This window comes from Urocitellus parryii, chromosome 4 (genome assembly GCF_045843805.1).
Source record: "Urocitellus parryii isolate mUroPar1 chromosome 4, mUroPar1.hap1, whole genome shotgun sequence".
Classification (NCBI taxonomy): domain Eukaryota; kingdom Metazoa; phylum Chordata; class Mammalia; order Rodentia; family Sciuridae; genus Urocitellus; species Urocitellus parryii.
Window position 1 is genome coordinate 149,676,614 of NC_135534.1, and position 19,723 is coordinate 149,696,336.

The window sequence follows — 19,723 nt, forward strand, 5'->3', positions numbered from 1 at the left end:
GAAACTAGGTCCTAAAAGGGTAAAACTGCCAAGAGCAGCGCCAAGACCTGCTGAGATCTGATAGGAGGCGTGCCCAGGGTCCCGGTAAAAGCTGTGGGCAAATAACGGCTTTCGGCAGCCCCGCCCCTGAGACCCGCCCTCTCGCGTTTCCCCCTCCACAGCCCCCCCAACCCTGAGGTCTATAACCATCTCCCTCTCCGCTTCCTTTTTAAGGCGGAGCCCCGCATGGATCTCGCGAGATTCGGGTTGGCGCCGTGACCTCCATGTGGGAGCTACAGCTCTATAAGTAAACACTCGGCCGAGACATGGTTTCTTCCTATTTGTGAGGAGGAGGCTGTGGTATAGCACCTCGGGCTGGTTCCGGTTTTCTCTCCTCCGCTGGCCTGGGCGGGCACGGGGTCTGGGAGGTGCCTCCGCCTGTCGGGCCCAAGTCCGGTAGGTCGTTTTCGCCTGTGGGCACGCTCGCCTACCAGCTGCTGAGAACCCGAGGCGCTGGGGAGGCGGCGGGGCACAGCGTCCTAAGCACCGGGGGAGACAAAGGGGACCCCCTCTCCCGGTACTGAGATGTGGATCCAGGTTCGTACCATCGATGGTTCCCAAACGCGTACCATTGAGGACGTTTCTCGCAAAGCCACGATCGAGGAGTTACGTGAGCGGGTTTGGGCGCTGTTCGACGTGCGGCCCGAGTGCCAGCGTCTCTTCTACCGGGGCAAGCAGGTGAGGCACTTCACCTTGTCCCTTGGGAAGCTCTGGGAGGGAGCAGCCGGGCGCCTCTGGATGCGTAGGCCCTAGGGCTTGGCAAGGCTTGCACCCTGCTCTGCTTCGGGAGGGCAGCCTTGGGAGGCGCTGGGTGCGGGCCCGGCCTGTTATAAAGATTGCAGCAGGTCCCTGCCAGCCCTGGCTACAGGTGCGTCTAGCAGGTTCAGAGGTGAGAGCACTAGGCGTGTGGACATCTTGCTGTTTCCTATTAAGTGGGGGTAGAGGCTGCAGTCAGAGCGTGACAGGGCCCTGGGTTCCTTCCTTACCGCGCTGGATGGAGCCAGGGTGCCTGGAGGATGGGGAGGGCAGTGAGCTCTGGCGGCCATGCCACAGCACGGGAGGGGTGAGCTGGCATCTCCAGCTCCCCAGGCTCCCAGCTGCGCTGACCCAGCTAACGGCGCTTATAGCTTTGTGGCCCTTTCGCGCTCCTGGCTCCCAGATAGGAGATGGAAACTTGGGCATTACTCTCTCGGGTTCAAGAAGATTAACCTTTCACCTAATGTGGAAGGTTTGCACACATTGAAGATCTGAAGGGCTTCCAGAATGTTTGGTTCTTCTCCCTGGCTGCCTCTCCTAGACTTGGAATCTGTCCTAGGTGAGGTTAGAGACCTGGACTTGAGCTATTGATGTAACTCATTTTAACACTGCCCAGTATAGGGCCAGGGTTTTTTTTCCCCAGAGTGCTGTTCTTCTCACCTTCAAATATTTCCCTCATTCATAGCTAGCCTTCGCACAGCTAGCAATAACTTGAAAGCTGAAGGTGGAAGGTGTTTTCGATGGTGAGTGTGTTTGTGGACTTCTCTGATAGTCGTTATAAATAGACTGTGATCTGGCCAGTCTAAGATATTTTCTATCCCACAAGTCTCAAAGTATATTCTCATACTCCCAGACCCATTGCATTTTTCTTTTGTCTTCTTGTTGTTAATCCACTAAAAAGTTGTCATTCTGAAGTTGTTAGACTGCAGTTTGACTCCAATTCTGAGGTTTAAAATCAGTGCATCTCTTTAATTTGGTAGAACCTCCTAACTGCAAAGAGTTTGAAAGGAATATTTTTCTCTTTCTGATAGATTTACCTTTCCAGGATCATTCAGAAATTTCAGAATAACAAATTATTGTTACTTGGAAAAGAGGGAGCCAAGATGTTTTTTTGGTTTTGTTTTGGTTTTTGGCTTTCCATTTAAAAAAATGTTATAGCCCTTTGATTTGTGACTGTAGCCAGTTTTAAACTAATTCCTTAGTGTTCGGATTTTTTTTCTTTTTCTTTCTTTCTTTTTTCCAAAAACCAGGTGTTGAATTTAGTTGTAAACTTTTCTTTGGAAGTAGATAACCATTGCTGTATTTACTACTATGTAACTTTGTATTGCTGTGCCTCAAGTGGCAGATTGATAACATTTCTTGTTTGTCACAGATGAAAAAGTATGTAATCAAGTCTTAATTTTATTTTCAAGCCAGGGAGAGTGGTGCCTTATTACCTAGGGCATTTTGGTAATTTTGGCGCCAGAGAGAGAAATAAAGGATGAGAATGTATTCTGATGAATTAATTTCACCCTGAAGTGAAATTAATTAACCTTAAAAGTCTATCAGATATCCTAAGATAAAATGTACTTACCTGTCTTGAGGAAAGGATTGGGGTTGAATTAAGTTCAGGGCAACAAAGTAGACTTCTAGTAAACCAGGATGTTGGTTCCAGATTCTGGGAAAAACTGTTGAGGATAACAATCTTTGTACTTCTCCCAGGACAGTTGATAATTCACTGCTTTGATTTTTTTCAGCCCAGTGATAAACCAATAGGGATGAGGAATAGACTTTCGGTGCCAGCTCATTGACTTGGAGAGAGAAAAAGAAGACACTGCTGCTGGCTGTGTTCATTTCCTTATTAATGACAAATAGCCATGGCAGTCCACGGAGAGCATACTGTGCCTATAGCAGGCAGCTACTGGATTGGTATCATGGAGGTGTTCCTAGCCTATAAAATGACTTGTGCACATTAGGAAAAAAAAGGCATCCCTTTCTTAAGGTGCTTTTACAGCCACACAGTGAAAAATGTCATAAATAAAAACAAAATTTACATAAACTGGGCATGGTAGTCCCAATTACTTGGGAGACTGGGAGGATCCCTTGAATCCAGAGTTGGAGACTAGCCTGGGTAATATAGGGAGACCCTACCTATAAGTAAGTAAATAAATAAATATGTTTACAGTTTATACATGTTAAGTTCCCCCATCCTATTATGTCTGCTGCTTTTACTCTTTGGTGTGTATCAGACTTACTTACAGATATTATTACAGATGCTTAGCTCACTTCAGATTTGCAAATGCATAGTAGGATTGATAGACCACAATTTGACTCCAGTTCTGAGGTTTGAAATAAATGCACCCAAGGCACCAGGGGAGATTCTGATGAATACCAGGGTTTGAAGATGAATTTTGAGAGGATAGTCTTCTACTAGTTTCTTACTATTGAGAGTATACTTACTATGTTCTCAGGATCAAGCAGCATTAGCTTGGCACAGGTATGTCAGACCAGGTCTACTGAAGCTGAATACATAGTTTAACATGGTGATTTATATGCAGTTAAATTGGAAAAGCATACAATTAACAGGGCTGTAAATTCTGGCTGAATAGGGTATCCTCATTTGGACTTTTTTTTTTTTTTTAAATCTGGGAGGTTGGGGTTGAGGAACTGTGGGGAGTGCATCTTTTTAAAAAAATGTAGAATTTAAAGTGATTTCTATACCTCTAAATCTTTCTAGAATCTAGAGTGTTTACTATTTTGTAAAGACTTCCTCCCCTTGTTTTCTTGCCTTGTCACTATCTGGGTAGCCTTAAGTGGATTGTAGATATGAGGCATGAAGGATAGCTGAAGAAAAACTGAGTATTTGCTTTTTGCCTTCATACTTTTTCACATGGAGAAAAAGTAAAGATTTTGCCTATTTAAAAGAATATGTGTGTGTATATATATGTGCATATATATGTATATGTGTATATATGTGCACATATTCTTTTAAAGAGTCCTGATTTAAAATATCAACATGGAAGTTATTCCTTCTACTCATGTTCCTTGTGAATGATTTTTTCCCCTCTCCCTCTGTGGTCACTGCCAGTCATTTTTTTTTTCTTCCTAGTTTTCCCTTGCATCATTGTTATAGTTCTTTGTTTCCTGAAACTTCTTCTTTAAACCCAGTAGAAATCCAAGAGTGCAGTCTGACTAAATAAAGTCCTAACTATTTTTGCCTGGTCAGAATTGAAAATCTTGCACCTTAAATTCTAGTATAACAGTTTTCAAAGAATAACTTCTTTGACTCATTCATTCATGGATTATAGTTACTTCCCTGAAACTATTGGTGTTTGTAATTTCTAGATGACATCCCTTTCTCCCCACTCAGCATAATTTGAGTGACAGAAATAACTGTGTACTTTCCTTAATACCGAAGAACTCTGATATTTAAATTATTTCAACACTTCAGCTCTTCATATGTGTGAAATTTGCAGAATAAAGCTGTATGAAACTTTCTGTGCTGTGGATAGTAGTGACTTGTTTGGGGAAGACTAGAATTTTTCCCAAATGGATGATCTGAAGAAAAAGTTTGTCACAGCAAGCATGAAGAAAGGTGATAACATTTATTATAGGACTTCAGCTTTGATGTGTTTAGTGTTTCACTGACTTCAGACATCCTTTTTCTGTCAAACCAAGTTGAGAAAGGGAACCACTTGAAGCAATCTATATTTACTTTTGACAATCATTTGGTAGAAAATTGCCAGAGACTTTGAGTGTAGGAATGTCCCCAGGTCCCTCTGACTCTTGTGCCTCTAATGGAAAAAATGTTTATGGAAACATTTTCAATTTCTAATTATTTTACCACTTTAACTGCTGCCCTACCAGTTAATTTGCTTATTTTGTGCTGTTACATTTTATTTTTAACTTTAAACACTTATTTTTTTTAAATGGCAATGTTTATCAGTTTGCATATATAGTCAAAGTTGTGCTTTTTCAGCTCTTTGAAAATTAGGATGTTCTTATTTTTGATTATTGGAGAATATAAAAATGAAGGTATCAATGCCCAGTTTCTGCTTCTTGAGTCCCCCACCCCTTCCCCACATTAGTTCAGGACTAGAGAGTTATTTGTTTTTAATAAAGTAAGCAATATTAAATTCCTACCCCTATAAGGGCTTATCTGGTTACTACTTAGGCTTATTAAGGCTGAGTTTACATTGTGTATGTATATTGCTGAGGATCAATTCCTGGGCCTTGCTCATGCTATGTGAGTACTCTTCCCACTGAGCTATAGCCTCAACTCTAGGTTAAGCACATTAACTAACCTGTGAGATAGGACCTAATTTAATTCCTTCACTGGGGAATTATGAAATTATTGTTCTTTTGTTCTATTTAACAATATGAATACTTGTGTGTTCTTGGACTATAGGAATTAAAATCACTCATCTAGTATATTAGTAAGTTTATAAGTCTGTTACAGACTTGTTCTTTTCAGTTAACTTCTCAAATATTGCCAGAATTGTGTTGTGAATGGTGATAAATATATATTAAAGAAGGGAGAAAGAACACTGTTCAGATTGGTCATATTTCTGGGGGAAATGATCTGATCTTCAAGGAATTTAGTTTTTCTTGATTCATTGTACCACAGTGAAATAGCCAATTGAATTTTATAAAGAAATAAAATGGAGACAGTTTCCTAGGGCTACTATAACAAACTAAAACCTAGTTGTTCTAAAATCACAAAAATTTTCTCTGAGTTCAGGAGGTTAGAATTGAAGGTTAGTCAGCAGGGATGTGCCTTCTGATAAGTCTAGAGGAGAATCCCTGTGCTTCTGTGTTTGCAGGAATTTTTTTTTAACCTTGGAGATGTTATCTAGTGCATTCACGTGGCCTCCTTTTCCCTGTATATCTTCACATGATCTTCCCTTGGTCCACATTTCCCCTTTTTATAAGGATACCCCTCCTATTGAATTAAGGGCTTACTCTAACGACCTCATTTTAACTTAATTATCTCCTTAAAGATTCTGTCTCCAAATAGGGTCACATTCTGAGGCATTGGGGATTAGGACTGAAGCATGGGAGGGTGAGGCATGGTGATGCAAGCCTGTAAACTCACAAGTCTGAGACAGGATGTTCACAAGTTTGAGGTGTTCTTGGACTATAGGAATTAAAATCACTGATCTAGTGTATTAATAAGTTTATAAGTCTGCTATATTTAACAGACTTATTCTTTTCAGTTGACTTCTCAAATATTGCCAGAGTTAGTTGACTTGTGAATGGTGATCAGAGGGGAGAATGAGCACAGTTCAGATTGGTCATATTTCTGGGGAAAATGATCTGATCTTCAAGGAATTTAGTTTTCTTGATTCATTCTATCACAGTAAGTAACTTGGCAAGACCCTGTCTCAAAAAATAAAAGAGGGCTGGGGTTGTAGCTCAGCTGTAGAGCTCTTGCCTCGTATGTGAGAGGCCCTGGGTTCGATCCTCAGCACCACATATAAATAAATAAATAAATAAAATAAAAGTATTGTGTCCAATTACAACTAAAAAATATTTTTTCAAAAATAAAAGAGCTGGAGATGTAGCTCAGTGTTAAATCACCCCTGTGTTCAATCACTGGTACTCCCCCAAAATGGGGAGGGAGACACAACTCAGCCCAAAACAAATAAAAGTTTTGCACTTCTTCAGTGAAATGTACGATCTGACTGCCTCTAATGGCCCTTATTTCAAATATAGTCACATTCTGAAGTTTGTTTTGGTTTGGTTTGGTTTGGGGACTTGAACTTAGGGCCTTATGCACCCTAAGTAGGTACATCAATCTCTCTTTTGGGAAAGGAAGTACAATTCAACCCATAACCCTCAAAATATGTCTGAGTTGCAAGATGACTTATTTGCTATTTGTCCTGGAAGATTTCATGCTAAAACTCAGTAATCTTTGTAAATGCATAAAATCAGAGAACTTCAGGCAAGTGGAATATAGCATAAGCAAGAATTATAATTATTCCTGCCTGGTTTTTAAAATATTGACAAGTTGGTCAGTGATGCATGCTTCTAAACTCAGGGACTCGGGAAACTGAGTTAGGAGGCTCACAAGTTCAAGGCCAATTTTGGCAATTTGGCAAGACTGTCTTAAAAAAACATCTGGGGGTGCAGCTCAGTGGTAGAACTACACTTTAATCCAATCCCCAGAACCAACAAGAAAAAATATAGAGGCGCATGTGTGCATCTCAGCAGTGTTTCAGAAAGATAGTATTTGACTTAATATCTTTACAAAGCAAGGTCATTGCTTTCAAAATTCTTTTTTCCTTGCAGTGGATTCAGGCACTGTTCATTAAAATGAACATTTGGTGATAGGCTAGGTCATGAGATCACAGTCACAAGGATGCTCTATTTTCTTCTTCTTTCTTCTTTCTTCTTCATGGCTAGCAGTGTTCCCTGTAGCTAATGTGCAGTGTTGCTTTTTTTAATTTTCTTTTTGTTCTGGGCTTGAACCAGTGGTGCTCTACCATTGAGCTACATCCTAGCCATCCCCTTCCCCTTTAAAAAAAAAAAATTAGGACAGGGTCTCAATAAAGTTGCTGAGTTTTTCCTGAAATTTGTGATCCTCCTTCCTCAGCCTCCCCAGGCCTAAACTGGGATTATAGGCATATACCACTGTGCCTGGCTTATGGAGTAGTTTGTAAGTATTGATTGGGGTCTGGAGAAAATGCTGACATTAAAGGTCATAAAATAATAAGAATTATTTCAGATCACTAAGTTGCAGTGCTATGAATTTTAATATTCTGGCTTGAACATTTAGGCAACAAAAGATAAGTTGTTTTTTTTTTTTTAAGACTTAAGAGAAGCCTTTTAATATATTTTTCTTTTTTTTCTAGCTGGAAAATGGATATACTTTATTTGACTATGATGTTGGACTGAATGATATAATTCAGCTACTAGTTCGTCCAGATCCTGATCTTCCTAGCACATCTAAACAGACTGATGTACAGACTAAACCCTGTTCTAATAGTCCACCTAAAGTGAAGAAAACTGCAAAGGTGGGATCTTCTAGCCAACCATCTACGTCAACTCGTGCTTGTCTTATTGATCCTGGCATTGGACTATATAAGGTATGTTGTCTTCAGACTTAGTTGTAAGAATACAGATGTCTGTTCTCTTTAGTATGTTGTGAATAAGTAAACATTGATTGCCTTTGAAAATAAAGATTAGGCTGTCAATATTTTAACTTATAAAAATAGTCTTTAAAAATTTGAACTTTATACATAAATGTATAAAATGTGCATGCAAAGTTTAAATAATAAAACAAACAGATATAATTCTACCAAGGTTAAGAAGTAGAATGATGCCAGTACCTTTTTAAAGCCTCCTGTGTGCCCCTACCAGAATAGGCTTCCCTAAGAGGTAAACTGACTTTGTTCTAACTTTTATGATCATTCTCTTTAGTTTGACTACTTATGTATATTTCCCTAAACAATAGGTGGATTTGTCTGTGTTTGAATTTATATAATGGAATTCTATGTAATTCTATATATAATTGAGAGATTCTGATGCATACAGCTACATTTTATTATTTTACAATATTACATTATTCCATTTTATTAACATGCCACATAACTAATCCATAATAGATATTTGGTCTGTTTCCAGCTTCTGGTGGGGTTTCATTTGTTTGTTTGTGGTAGTGGGGATTGAACCCAGAGGTACTGTACCAAGGACTGAGCTGCTTCCTCAGCTCTGTTTATTTTTTGAGACAGGGTCTCGATGAATTGCTTGGACTGGCCTCAAACTTGTGATCCTCTTGCCTGCCTAGTTTACCCTGTGTCCATACTGGTCTAAGGACTGTAGCCTTATAGACTTTTTTGATATATCCCTTCCTCCATATTCCCAAATGCATTCTTCTTCAAGGGTATCTTTGTTATTTGGCTCTTAACACTTACAGTTAAAGATTTTGAAATTAGTTTGTCAAAGCTCTACAAATATTCTGCTTGAATTTCATTGGGAATTGCAGCTATGGATCAGTGTTGAGTCTTGTAATTCAGTACCTCTCCATTTAGACCTTTGAAGTTTTAATGAATTCTCTCTTTATATGTCTTATTTCTAGTAGCCTTATGCTTTTGATGCTATTATAAATAGTAGTTTATTTGCTGATACATAGAAATGCAGTTGACTTGTTGACTTTTGTATCCAGCAACTCTTCCAAATTCTAATAAATTGACACCTTTATTTCATTTCCTATCTTTATAACTTATTTTTCTTAATCAATTGGGATAAATTAGCACCTAAATAAGTTTTCCAAAACATTTTCGAGATTAAAAATTAAAAACTGCTGGATGAAATAAATTGTTTAAGAAAATGTAAATCAAGATAATTTTGGCATTTGTGGAAAAATGCAGACATCTGTGTGTAAGGAAAGGTTCAAGAAAACTAGCAAAGAGCTTTAGCTCCAAAAAAGTCAAGTATCAGTTTTGGGAGATAAACTGAAGAATTGTTTTAAGCCTATAAGGAATAGATAATTCTGATGTTACCTAAATTGACACATAGCATAAAGAAGGAAGGAAAGCTTCCTATTGCTTTTTAAATTTAGCTCACACTAATACTAAAACATGGCCAAAAGCACATCAGCATCACTAACATTGATGGAAACCCAAGTTATATTTAGCAAATAGAATTATGACTATACTAAAAGACATATTACCTTGACAAAATATAATTTGACAGAAAATGGGGATAGTTGATTATTTGGAAATGTTTCCATTGAATTCGTTAAGAAACTAAAGAAAATTATCTAAATTAAAATGTTTTCTACATTTAAATACAATTTTGAGTTCCTTATGTTTAAAAAAGTCCTTGTTAGGAGGAACAGATGAATATGTTAAATCATGCTCAGCATCATGCTTAATGGTGGGGAAAAACTAGAAGTATTCCCAGTGAAGTCAGGAGCCCATCAAGGAAGCCATTTAATGTTGCCTTTATTTGGCATCTTTCTGGAAGTGCTAGGTAACACAGTGAGGCAGAACAAAATGAAATGTAATTGTTAGGGAAAAGTTATTCTTACGGATACCTAAGAAGACTGGAAAAATAAACGTTTTAGAACATTATGAACAGGCAGTCAGATGGTCATTTTCGAAGTTAATATTGTGATATGAATAGCTTTCCTTGCTCTAATCAATTAGTAAAGGAGAAAGAAAAAAGCAATAACAAAAGGTAAAACCTGGGAATAAATTAAAATAGTGCTCTATACAGTGCTCTTTCTTCCTGCCTTTCTTCCCTTCCTCCTTCCCTCCCTCCTGTGTTCTCAACAAATTTTGAGAACCCATAGTGTGCAGAGTGCTGTTCTAGGTACTAGATGTGCAGTGATGAACAGCTCTGATGCATTCCTTCATAGAATTTTCAACTTCTGTTGGTTTGCTATTTAAAGTGCTGAAAGCCAACTAGCTGTTTTTTCTAATATCATCCATTCATTTCATCTCTCTTATAGATAACTGTCTTAAATCTGTTTTCTCTTGCTATTAATACAGTACCACAAACTGTATGGGTAAATTATAAAGAAAAGATTTATTTTGGCCCTCAGTTCTGGTCATAGGGCTGCATCTGGTGATTGATTTCGTGTTGGTAGTCCCAAGATGGTGCAGGGCAAGAAGTGTGTGTGTGTGTGTGTGTGTGTGTGTGTGTGTGTGTGTATGTGTGTGTATGTTTCCTTCTTAAAAATTTTCACTTTGTTTTTTTTATGTAGGGATTGAACCCAGGGGCACTTTACTGTAGAAGTACATCTCAGTCCTTATTTTTTGAGACAGGGTCTTACTAAAATGATGAGGCTGACTTGTGGTTCTCCTGCCTCAGCCACCTGAGTTCCTGGAGTTTCAGGCATGTGCCATTGTACCTGGCTTCTTTTTTTTTTTTTTTTAACTTTATTTTTATTTTTTCTTACATGGTGCTGAGGGTCAAACCCAGGGCCTTACACATGCTAGGTGAGTGCTCTACTGCTGAGCCACAACCCCAGCCTCTGTACCTGGCTTCTTGATCTTTATTTTTTTAAGACATGGGGATTTGCTTTGTTGCAAAGTCTGTCCTTGAACTCTTGAACTTAAGCAGTCCTCATGTCTCAACCTCTTGAGTAGCTGGGATTTGTCTTTTCTCTCCCATTTATTCAGTTATTTGCATCTGTGTATGTATTGGTACTCAAATTATTCTGGTAGGTTTTTTTTTTTTTTTTTTTTTTTTTTTTTGCAGAGGTGGAGGGATACCAGGAGATTAAACTCAGGGGCACTCAACCACTGAGCCACATCCTTAGCCCTATTTTGTATTTTATTTAGAGACAGGGTCTTACTAAGTTGCTTAGAGCCTCACTGTTGCTGAGGGTGTCAAGGGCCCCAAGTTGAGTAAGGAAATATATGCTAACACATGTATATACATGTATCTATTAATATTTGCATATTAAGTTAATAGTATTACCGTTTACCCTCTTTTTGGCTATAGTTTAGAAGCTGCTATGTTTGAATAGATTTATTTGGGGAAGAGATGAAATTGTTTGCATAGGAGAGCCAGTTTGGTACCCAGGTGCATTTAACCACTGAACTACATCCCAGCCCTTTTTATTTTGAAACAGGGTCTCACTAGGTTGCTTATAGGGCCTTGATGAATTGCTGAGGCTGGCCTCAAACCTGAGATCCTCCTGCTTCAGCCTCCCGAGTTCCTGGGATTACAGGTGTGCACTCCATACCCAGCTCAATACAGTATTTTTTTAATTATTATTTTTTAGTTATACATGACAGTGGAAGTATTTTGGCAGAGTATACATACGTAGAGTATAACTTATTCTATTTAGGTTCCCACTCTTGTGGTTGTACATCATGTGGAGTTACTCTCATCACGTATACAAATACAAAGCTAGGAAAGTTATGACCAATTAATTCTGTTTTAAGTATTCCCCTCCTCCCTCTCTCCCCAATATTTCCCTTTGTCTAATCCAATGGACTTGTATTCTTTTCCTCTCCACCCTCCCTTGTTGTGGTTTAGCATACACAAATCAGAGAGAACTTTTTCTTTTTTTTTTTTTTTTGCCTATTCTCCAGTTTCATGCATTTACCGGCAAATGCCATAATTTCATTCAGTAATATTCCATTTCATATATATATATATATATATATATATATCTCACATTTTCTTTATTCATTGAAGGACACCTAGGTTGTTTCCATAGCTTGGCTATTGTTAGTTGAGCTACTATAAACATTGATGTGGCTGCGACACTGTAGTATGCTTATTTTTAAGTCCTTAAGGTATAAACCTAGGCATGGGATAACTTGGTCAAATGGTGGTTCCATTCCAATTCCTGAGGAATTTTCATACAGCTTTTCATAATGGTTGCTCTAGTTTGCAGTCCCACAATTAATGTATGAGAGTACCATTCTCCCCACATCCTTGCCAACATTTATTGTTACTTGTATCTTTATAACTGCCATTCTGACTGGAGTGAGATGGAATTTCAGTGTAGTTTTAATTGCATTTCTCTGATTGCTAGAGAAGTTCAACATTTTTCCATATATTTGTTGATCAGTTGTATTTCTTCTGCTATGAAGTATATGTTCAGTTCCTCAGTCCATTTATTGATTGGGTTATTTGTTTTCTGGGTATTGATTTTACTTCTTGTGTTTTAGGAGTCTTGTTGAGGAATTTGGTTCCCAAGCCAACATGTTAGATACTTGGCCTACTTTTTCTTCTAGTAAGTGCAGGGTCTCTGGTCAAATGCCTAGGTCCTTGATCCACTTTGAGTTGAGTTTTGTGCAGGGAGAGATATAGAGGTTCAATTTCATTCTTCTACACAATAGATTTCCAGTTTTCCCAGACCCATTTGTTGAATAGGCTATCTTTTCTCCAATGTACATTTAGAGTGCCTTTGTCTAGGATGAGATAACTGTATTTATCCCTGTGCCTGCTGATCTGTTTCATTGGTCTTCATGTCTGTTTTGGTGCCAATACCATGCTGTTTTTGTTACTGTAGCTCTGTAGTATAATTTAAGGTCCTGTATGTGATGCCTCCTGCATCATTTTTCTCGATAAGGATTGCTTTGGCTATTTGGGGTCTCTTATTTTTCCAAATTAATTTCATGATTTCTTTTTCTATTTCTTGTATAAGTAATATTTTTAAAGCTCCATTGACCCTTCTTTGTTGAAGAGACTAACAGATTTATTTTTGATGAAGCTTAGTAATTTTCGTTAAGTATTTAAGTTTTTTTGGTTTTTTGTTTTCTTTCTGGTGGTGCTGGAGATTGAACCCAGGGCCTTGTCCATGCAAGGCAAGCACTTTGCCAACTGAGCCACATCCCCAGCCCAAGTATTTGAGATTTGACTAGTGATTTTTTTCATTTAGAAGTGCTAATTTTGGGACAGTTCATTCATTCCATGAATATTTGGATATCTAGTGTATATTGATACTAAATATTAGAAGCTGAAGGGTAAACAAATAATTTGTCCTAGCCTTTTTGTATCTTATTTTTAGATACTTTTTAGTTAAACTGGGAACAACTTAGAAGTTGCTACTTTTGGATTGAATTGTTTTGAATTTCCTTTATTTTTTATAGTGCAAACGTGTAAAAATTTCATTAAATTGTTTTTAGGTTATTTAAAAACTGGGAGGTTTTCTCTTTATCTTGAGATCTTGCCCATCTCATTTAGCATTGTTAAGATTTTGCTTTGTTTTGTTTTTAGTACTGGGGATTGATCCCAGGCGTGCCCTACCACTGAGCTATATCTGTAGCCCTTTTTGTTTTGAGACAAGGTCTTCTAAATTCCCTAGACTGACCTGGAGCTTGCCTCCTGCCTGAGCTTCCTGAATTGCTGTGAGTATAGGAGGGCACCACATTCCTTGGTTTTGTTTTCCTTTTGACTAAAATATTCTTTGAACCTTGTGATAAACAGGATGCAAAAGGTGAATTTCCAAATTAACTGTATTTAAAACTGACATAATAAACATTTCAATAATACAGTAAAATGAAATTTTAACCTGAAATTTGTTAGTTACCCAGTATCGTTCTTGTTTTGCTGCATTTTATATTTTTTAGCTATATTTTGTTTCAGAGTTTTTTCATATATTCTAAGAGACTGGCTATCACTAATCACTGTAGAAGATTGTGCAAGGGGCTGGATTTGTTTGTTTGTTTGTTTATTGGTACCAGGGATTGAACCCAGAGGCACTTAACCACTGAGCCACATTCCCAGCCCTTTTTATATTTTATTTTATTTATTTAATTTTTAAATATTTATATTTTTAGTTGCAGTTGGACACAATACCTTTATTTTATTTATTTTTATGTGGTGCTGAGTATCAAACCCAGGGCCTTGCATATGCTAGGCGAGCGCTCTACCACTGAGCCACAATCCAGCCCATATATTTTATTTTTTTGCTTAGAGCCTCACTAAGTTGAGACTGGCTTCAAACTTGTAATCTCTTGCCTTAGCCTCCCAAACCACTGGGATTACAGGCATGTGCTACCATGCCCAGCTAATCACAGTGATTCCAGATGAGGAATTGATTTATATTCTGAAATGGGGTAGACTTTGATACCTAAGTTGACTTTAATTCTCATTTTTGAATATGAAATATTTATTTATATGGCTCAAATAAAGTCTGCTTTTGAAATGGCTGTCATCCAGTCTAAATGATATATTTAGAAATGTTTCTTAAGGTTTAGCTAAGTATGTGGCACTGTTAAACTTTTTACATATTATCTCTTATGTTCATAGAAAATACAGGAAAAAAAGAAACCTCAATAATTTATGTAAAAATATTGTTATTTTGGTGTATCACATTTTATCTTTGTCCACAGTGCAATTCTTGATATTTAACTTTTTTATTATAAAGTGCAATAGACAATACAAATCTATAAGAGTAAGTTTTAATGAAATATTACAAAATCAGTGTTTATAAATACCACCCCAAATTATGAAATAGAATAGTAGTACCCCAGGAACTCCTTCCCATGTAGTCTTTGTTTACTCAAGTGCCTCTTCTCTACTTGTAACTACTACCCAAACTTCTATAGCTATCATTTCTTTATTCTTTAACTTGATCCTATTAATAACCTTTAGCAACCTATTAACAACATGTAACCTATTTATCTACCCTAATTTTTCTGCTTCTAACTTATGTAAACAGAACCATATTGCAATTTTTTATTTATAACTCTGAAGAAAATGTTATGGGAGAATCATGTTCAAATTTGGAGAAACCTAGGTTCTCAGCTTAGTGCTCGCATTTTTTTTTTTTTTTTAAGCTGTGCCCTCTCTGGAGTCTGTTTCATATATGAACCTCATTGGAAAATAGGAATGATTTTTGTATTACAATAGAGGAGATAATGTATGATAACTGTGAATTACTAATGTTTACGAAGCAGAGTATGGGAAATTAAGACTACTTAGTTTTAATGAGTCTTAACATGGGACATATTGAAACTTAGTATAAGGAAACTTGTTACTTTTGTGCATATTATGTGCTTTGCTGGATTGGCACAGTATGGATTTTTTTTAAAACCTTATCTCAAATGCACATGCTCTTACATCTACAAAGTATGAAACTGGAACTACTTAAAGTGTTCAAGATTTTACCTTGAAGGTGATAGATGAAGGATTTGAACCCAAGTTTATCTGCAGAGTTGTAGTATTTTCCCCGGAATAAATGAAGCATTTAGAAATATATTTGACATGTAGTAAAATCTCTGGTATTTGCTGGTTGGTATTATTCTTCCTTGCTTCCCATGCTTTCAATGGCATTAGTTCATTTCTTTTTTTCCTCCTCCTTTCCTTTCTTTTCCCTTAACAAATACCTGGACATGGAAGACTTTTCTCTATATATGGCTATATCTTTGATATGAATAAATTCAGCTCTTAAGTATAGACTTATGTTACTGGTTTTCCCCCCATAACTTTTCAACTCAAACCACTCACTCCATATATAATTTTTAAATTTTATTTTATGTTTTGACATCTTTGAGGCCTTGCTTACTGGGGAGACAATAGTGTTCCTAGGGCTAACTCCTGTTTTATTTGGTGGTGTTGGGGATTGGTAGGACAAGCTAATTCCTAGAGACAGTCAACAACTTGTCATTGAGCCTGCTTTTCATTTACAAAGCAACCAATCTTGAGTCATCTAACCCCCCTCCATTATCTCTCACATGTCAAACCAATATTCCTCTGTACTGATCATGTAGGGTCAGGTACAACTTTAGACTACCCCTATAGCCTAGAGTTCACCCACATTATACAGTAGAGACTCTGTGGTATACTTTCCCTAGTTTCTTCTGCCTCCTGACCAAACCTGGTGCTTACCTCCTGGTTTTGCTTTCATTTCTTGGTAAATGCTAATTCTTTCAATGACTTTAATCTCTCTATATTATGATTCAGTTTCCTCCATAAATTAAAATCCTGTGTATACAATTGAGAATTGATTGCTCTCTTTCTCTCTTAGACATATACACACATTCTGTTTTCCTCTTTTGTCATGTGTTCTCTTTAGTTTTACTCTTCTCTTCGCTAACTACTTCAGTTCTTAATTTCTGCTAGATTATATTATTATGGCAGTATCCAGTTTTCATGTTACTTATATGGGTTTAGGTAATTTTCTTCTGAACTGTCATCAAAATTCATGCTCTGCAAAAGAACCTTAATCTCTTACACACAATTTGACTCATGTAAATTAGTTTGTCTATGTAATGTGCAAAACTTTTGAATTTGAAACACCCCACCCCATTTTATATGCATTATTGGGAGTTATTCACTAAAATTAATAAAATAATAAAACTTATAGCTCTTATTTCCACTTATAAATGTAGGTTTACTCTACTCAAATAATGCTCTACCTTTATAGGTTTTCAATTCTCTCTGTGATGTTTAAACGTTGGCAGTATTTTTCTGTTGATTTTGGTTTCTCTTAATTCTCTTTTATTTCCAGTTATTGAGTTATCCAGGAACTACATTTGCCTGCAAGTTTCTTACACTTAATAGGCAAATTCAATATTTGATTTGTTCTTTTTACTACTCCATAGTCAGGTTTATATTGCTTAAGGTGTTTTTGCTGTTCTTATCTTAGTATCAACTATATGTCATTTTCTCTGCTGCAACAATAATTGTGTAGTGCTCTATGAAACCTTACATTTTTTGACTTGCAGTGAAAGAGTAGTGACCTCAGTTTATTCTCCCAAGTATTACGGATTTTAACATTGATGATTTTATTTTTTGTTTTAGTTGTGTTGCCTAGAAAAGACAAAATGTCTTTAAGTTTGTCAGGAATGATTATGGAAGGAATGAGCCTGTGTCCATTTAATATGTAAATTAATTTATGCAGCATATAGTATGTTCAATCTCTGATTCTTTGACATACTTAACCTGGTTGGCCCTTAGGTCTTTCTTTTCTCCTAAGATCTTAATTCTTACGTTATATTGAACTATGTCTTTCAAACTCTTTTATTGCTACATGTTTTGGCCAAATATACCTCTTCTGGTAGTGAAAGTTAATACCTTTTGGCTTATCTGTACGCTCTCTACCTTCTGTTGTCAGCTTGGTGATTTGAAACTTTTCTGTATTTTTAATACCTTATTTCTGAGTTCATTGCTTACTTTCAAGTGCCTATTTTCCTATCTTGTTATCTGTCAAAACTCTTGGTATAAGGGCAAAAAAGTAAGTTTCAAGGTCAAGATGTCTTTTAATCCTGACTTTATATTTCAGTAGTTCTTACCTAGAGCAAGTTAACTTCTGAAGCATTTGTTTTCTTTCTTTTTTTTAATATTATTTTTTTAGTTGTAGTTGGACACAATATCTTTAATTTATTTATTTTTAATGTAGTGCTGGGGATCAAACCCAGGACCTCACCCGTGCTAGGCGAACTCTCTACCACTGAGCTACCACCCCAGCCCCGCATTTGTTTTCTTATAAAATAGGAATCATTGTTTGTTAGGCTTAGACAAACCTAAGTAAGAAACCTTGCATATTATGTAGCATATGGGTATTTAATTTTTAGTATATACTTTCCTCCCCAAGCTATATACTGTCTGTCAGAATTATATTAAACACCCTAAGTGGTCTCTTCTACCTTCTAAGGAAGCTTGATGAGATGATAATCATGTATTGACTTCAGGTTTTCTTTTTAAAGGGTTTTTAAAGAAAGAAAAAAGTCAAGGTTGAAGAGATCCTTTTGTTATTGTCCTGAAAGAACCTTAGCCTACCAATGTTCTCAGTTGTTTTAGGAGAGAATTTTTTTAAAAACCTGTTTCCATTCTTTGACTCAATTCCCTGGTATACCAACCTGAGAATTGTTTAACACTGTTTTTTAATACTGTTTTCCTTTTATCAGATGACATGGTTTAGTTCTGGTTCATACACTTTCATACATGGACTTGATTGTGTCCATTTTGTGTCTTTTTTCCCGTTTTGTATCTTAAAAATCTGTCTTTACATTTTTATCTTTACTTTTTTCCAGTGATAAATAAATGTATTTTCCTAGTGAGTTACTAACTAGTATTGGAACTTTGCCAATTTTATACTGTAGATGGGTTCATTAGATGTTTCACTGTGTTCTTATGCATAATTTTCTCATTGTAAAGTTTTATGTTCTATTAATATTTTACTGTGTTCTGGCTGGACTGGCTATTAAGTTATCTTTATGATTATAGAAATTAATGGAATAAATTAGTAACAGTCATAATAGTTTAAACCCTGGCTTTTCATTAGTGGTATTCTTATTCAACAACTTGCAAGATTGACTCTTGGGTATATAAAAATTGCATTTGCAGCTGGGCCTGGTGACATACCTCTGTAATCCCAGCTACTGATGAAACTGAGGAAGAAGAATCACAAGTTTGCAACTAGCCTGTGCAACTTAGAATGCTTGCCTAACATGTGCAAGGTCCTAGGTTAAAGCCCCAGTATCACCAAAAAAAAAAAAAAAAAAAATTTATAGTATAGAATAGGTTTTGAGTAATTAAAAAACCTATTTCACTGAAGGAAATTAGGAGGAAAGTTAACTTTCATATTTCACCAAGTTTGAGATAGTATAATCTGGAAAGATTAGTTTTGAACTAATCACTGAAAACATCAGTGGCTGCAAATACTGTATACCATGATAACTCTGAAATACTTGAGTTATATTAATATTTTTGCAGCAATAAATGAAATTAAGCTTCATTAACTAATTTTAAACTTTTTTTAGGTAAATGAATTGGTGGATGCCAGAGATGTCGGCCTTGGTGCTTGGTTTGAAGCACATATACATAGTGTTACTAGAGCTTCTGATGGACATTCACGTGGCAAAACTCCACTGAAGAATGGCAGTTCTTATAAAAGGACTAATGGAAATGTTAATCATAATTCCAAAGAGAACACAATTAAATTGGACAATGTACCTTCTACATCTAATTCAGACTCTGTTGCTGCTGATGAAGACGTTATTTATCATATCGAGTATGATGAGTAAGTGCTCATGCTATTGAGGACTTCGTGAAAATTCATGTTTTTGTTTATAGAAGCACAGCCTTGCATTCCAAGGTTATTTTAGTCATTCTGAAGAAATCATTTAGAAGTCATGTTCAATCTATTTATTACTTTTGTTCTATTTGGTGATTGTTAACTAATGAACAAGGGTCCTTTAACTCTTGGTCGTCTCTGGCTCTTAAGTGGTTTGTCTTTTCTGGCTTAATTTAGGATGCACAGATTTCTGTTTGCCTTCATTAGGTTTTTGATATATACTTTAAGAGTATTTTAGAAAGTGTTTTATAACATAGTGTAGAAGCCATTAGAGTAAAGTAACAATTTTTTTACTTAGATAATTTACACATAGTCTACCCAATTGAAGGGTAATCATCAATGTTTTTAGCACATTCATAGGACTATGCATTATCACAAACTAATTTTAGAACTTTTTTGTTGCCCCCCCTAAAATAAATCCTGTACCCATTAGCAATCATTGCCCAATATCCCCCA

General features: G+C 36.6%; 1 protein-coding gene across 2 annotated transcripts in view; it reads left to right on the forward strand.

Moving 5' to 3' along the window:
• The first annotated feature begins 220 nt into the window (after positions 1–220).
• Positions 221–19,723, forward strand: part of Uhrf2 (ubiquitin like with PHD and ring finger domains 2) — a 78,829-nt gene continuing 59,326 nt past the window's right edge. The window contains exons 1-3 of one of the 2 annotated variants that reach the window (XM_026391472.2): positions 221–717; positions 7,629–7,862; positions 18,954–19,213. In XM_026391472.2, coding sequence (XP_026247257.1) covers positions 565–717; positions 7,629–7,862; positions 18,954–19,213 — 647 coding nt within the window. In that variant the 5' untranslated portion in view covers positions 221–564. Of the gene's footprint in view, positions 718–2,736; positions 2,777–7,628; positions 7,863–18,953; positions 19,214–19,723 lie in introns of those variants that run through there. The other variant, XM_077797029.1, reaches the window with a different exon arrangement.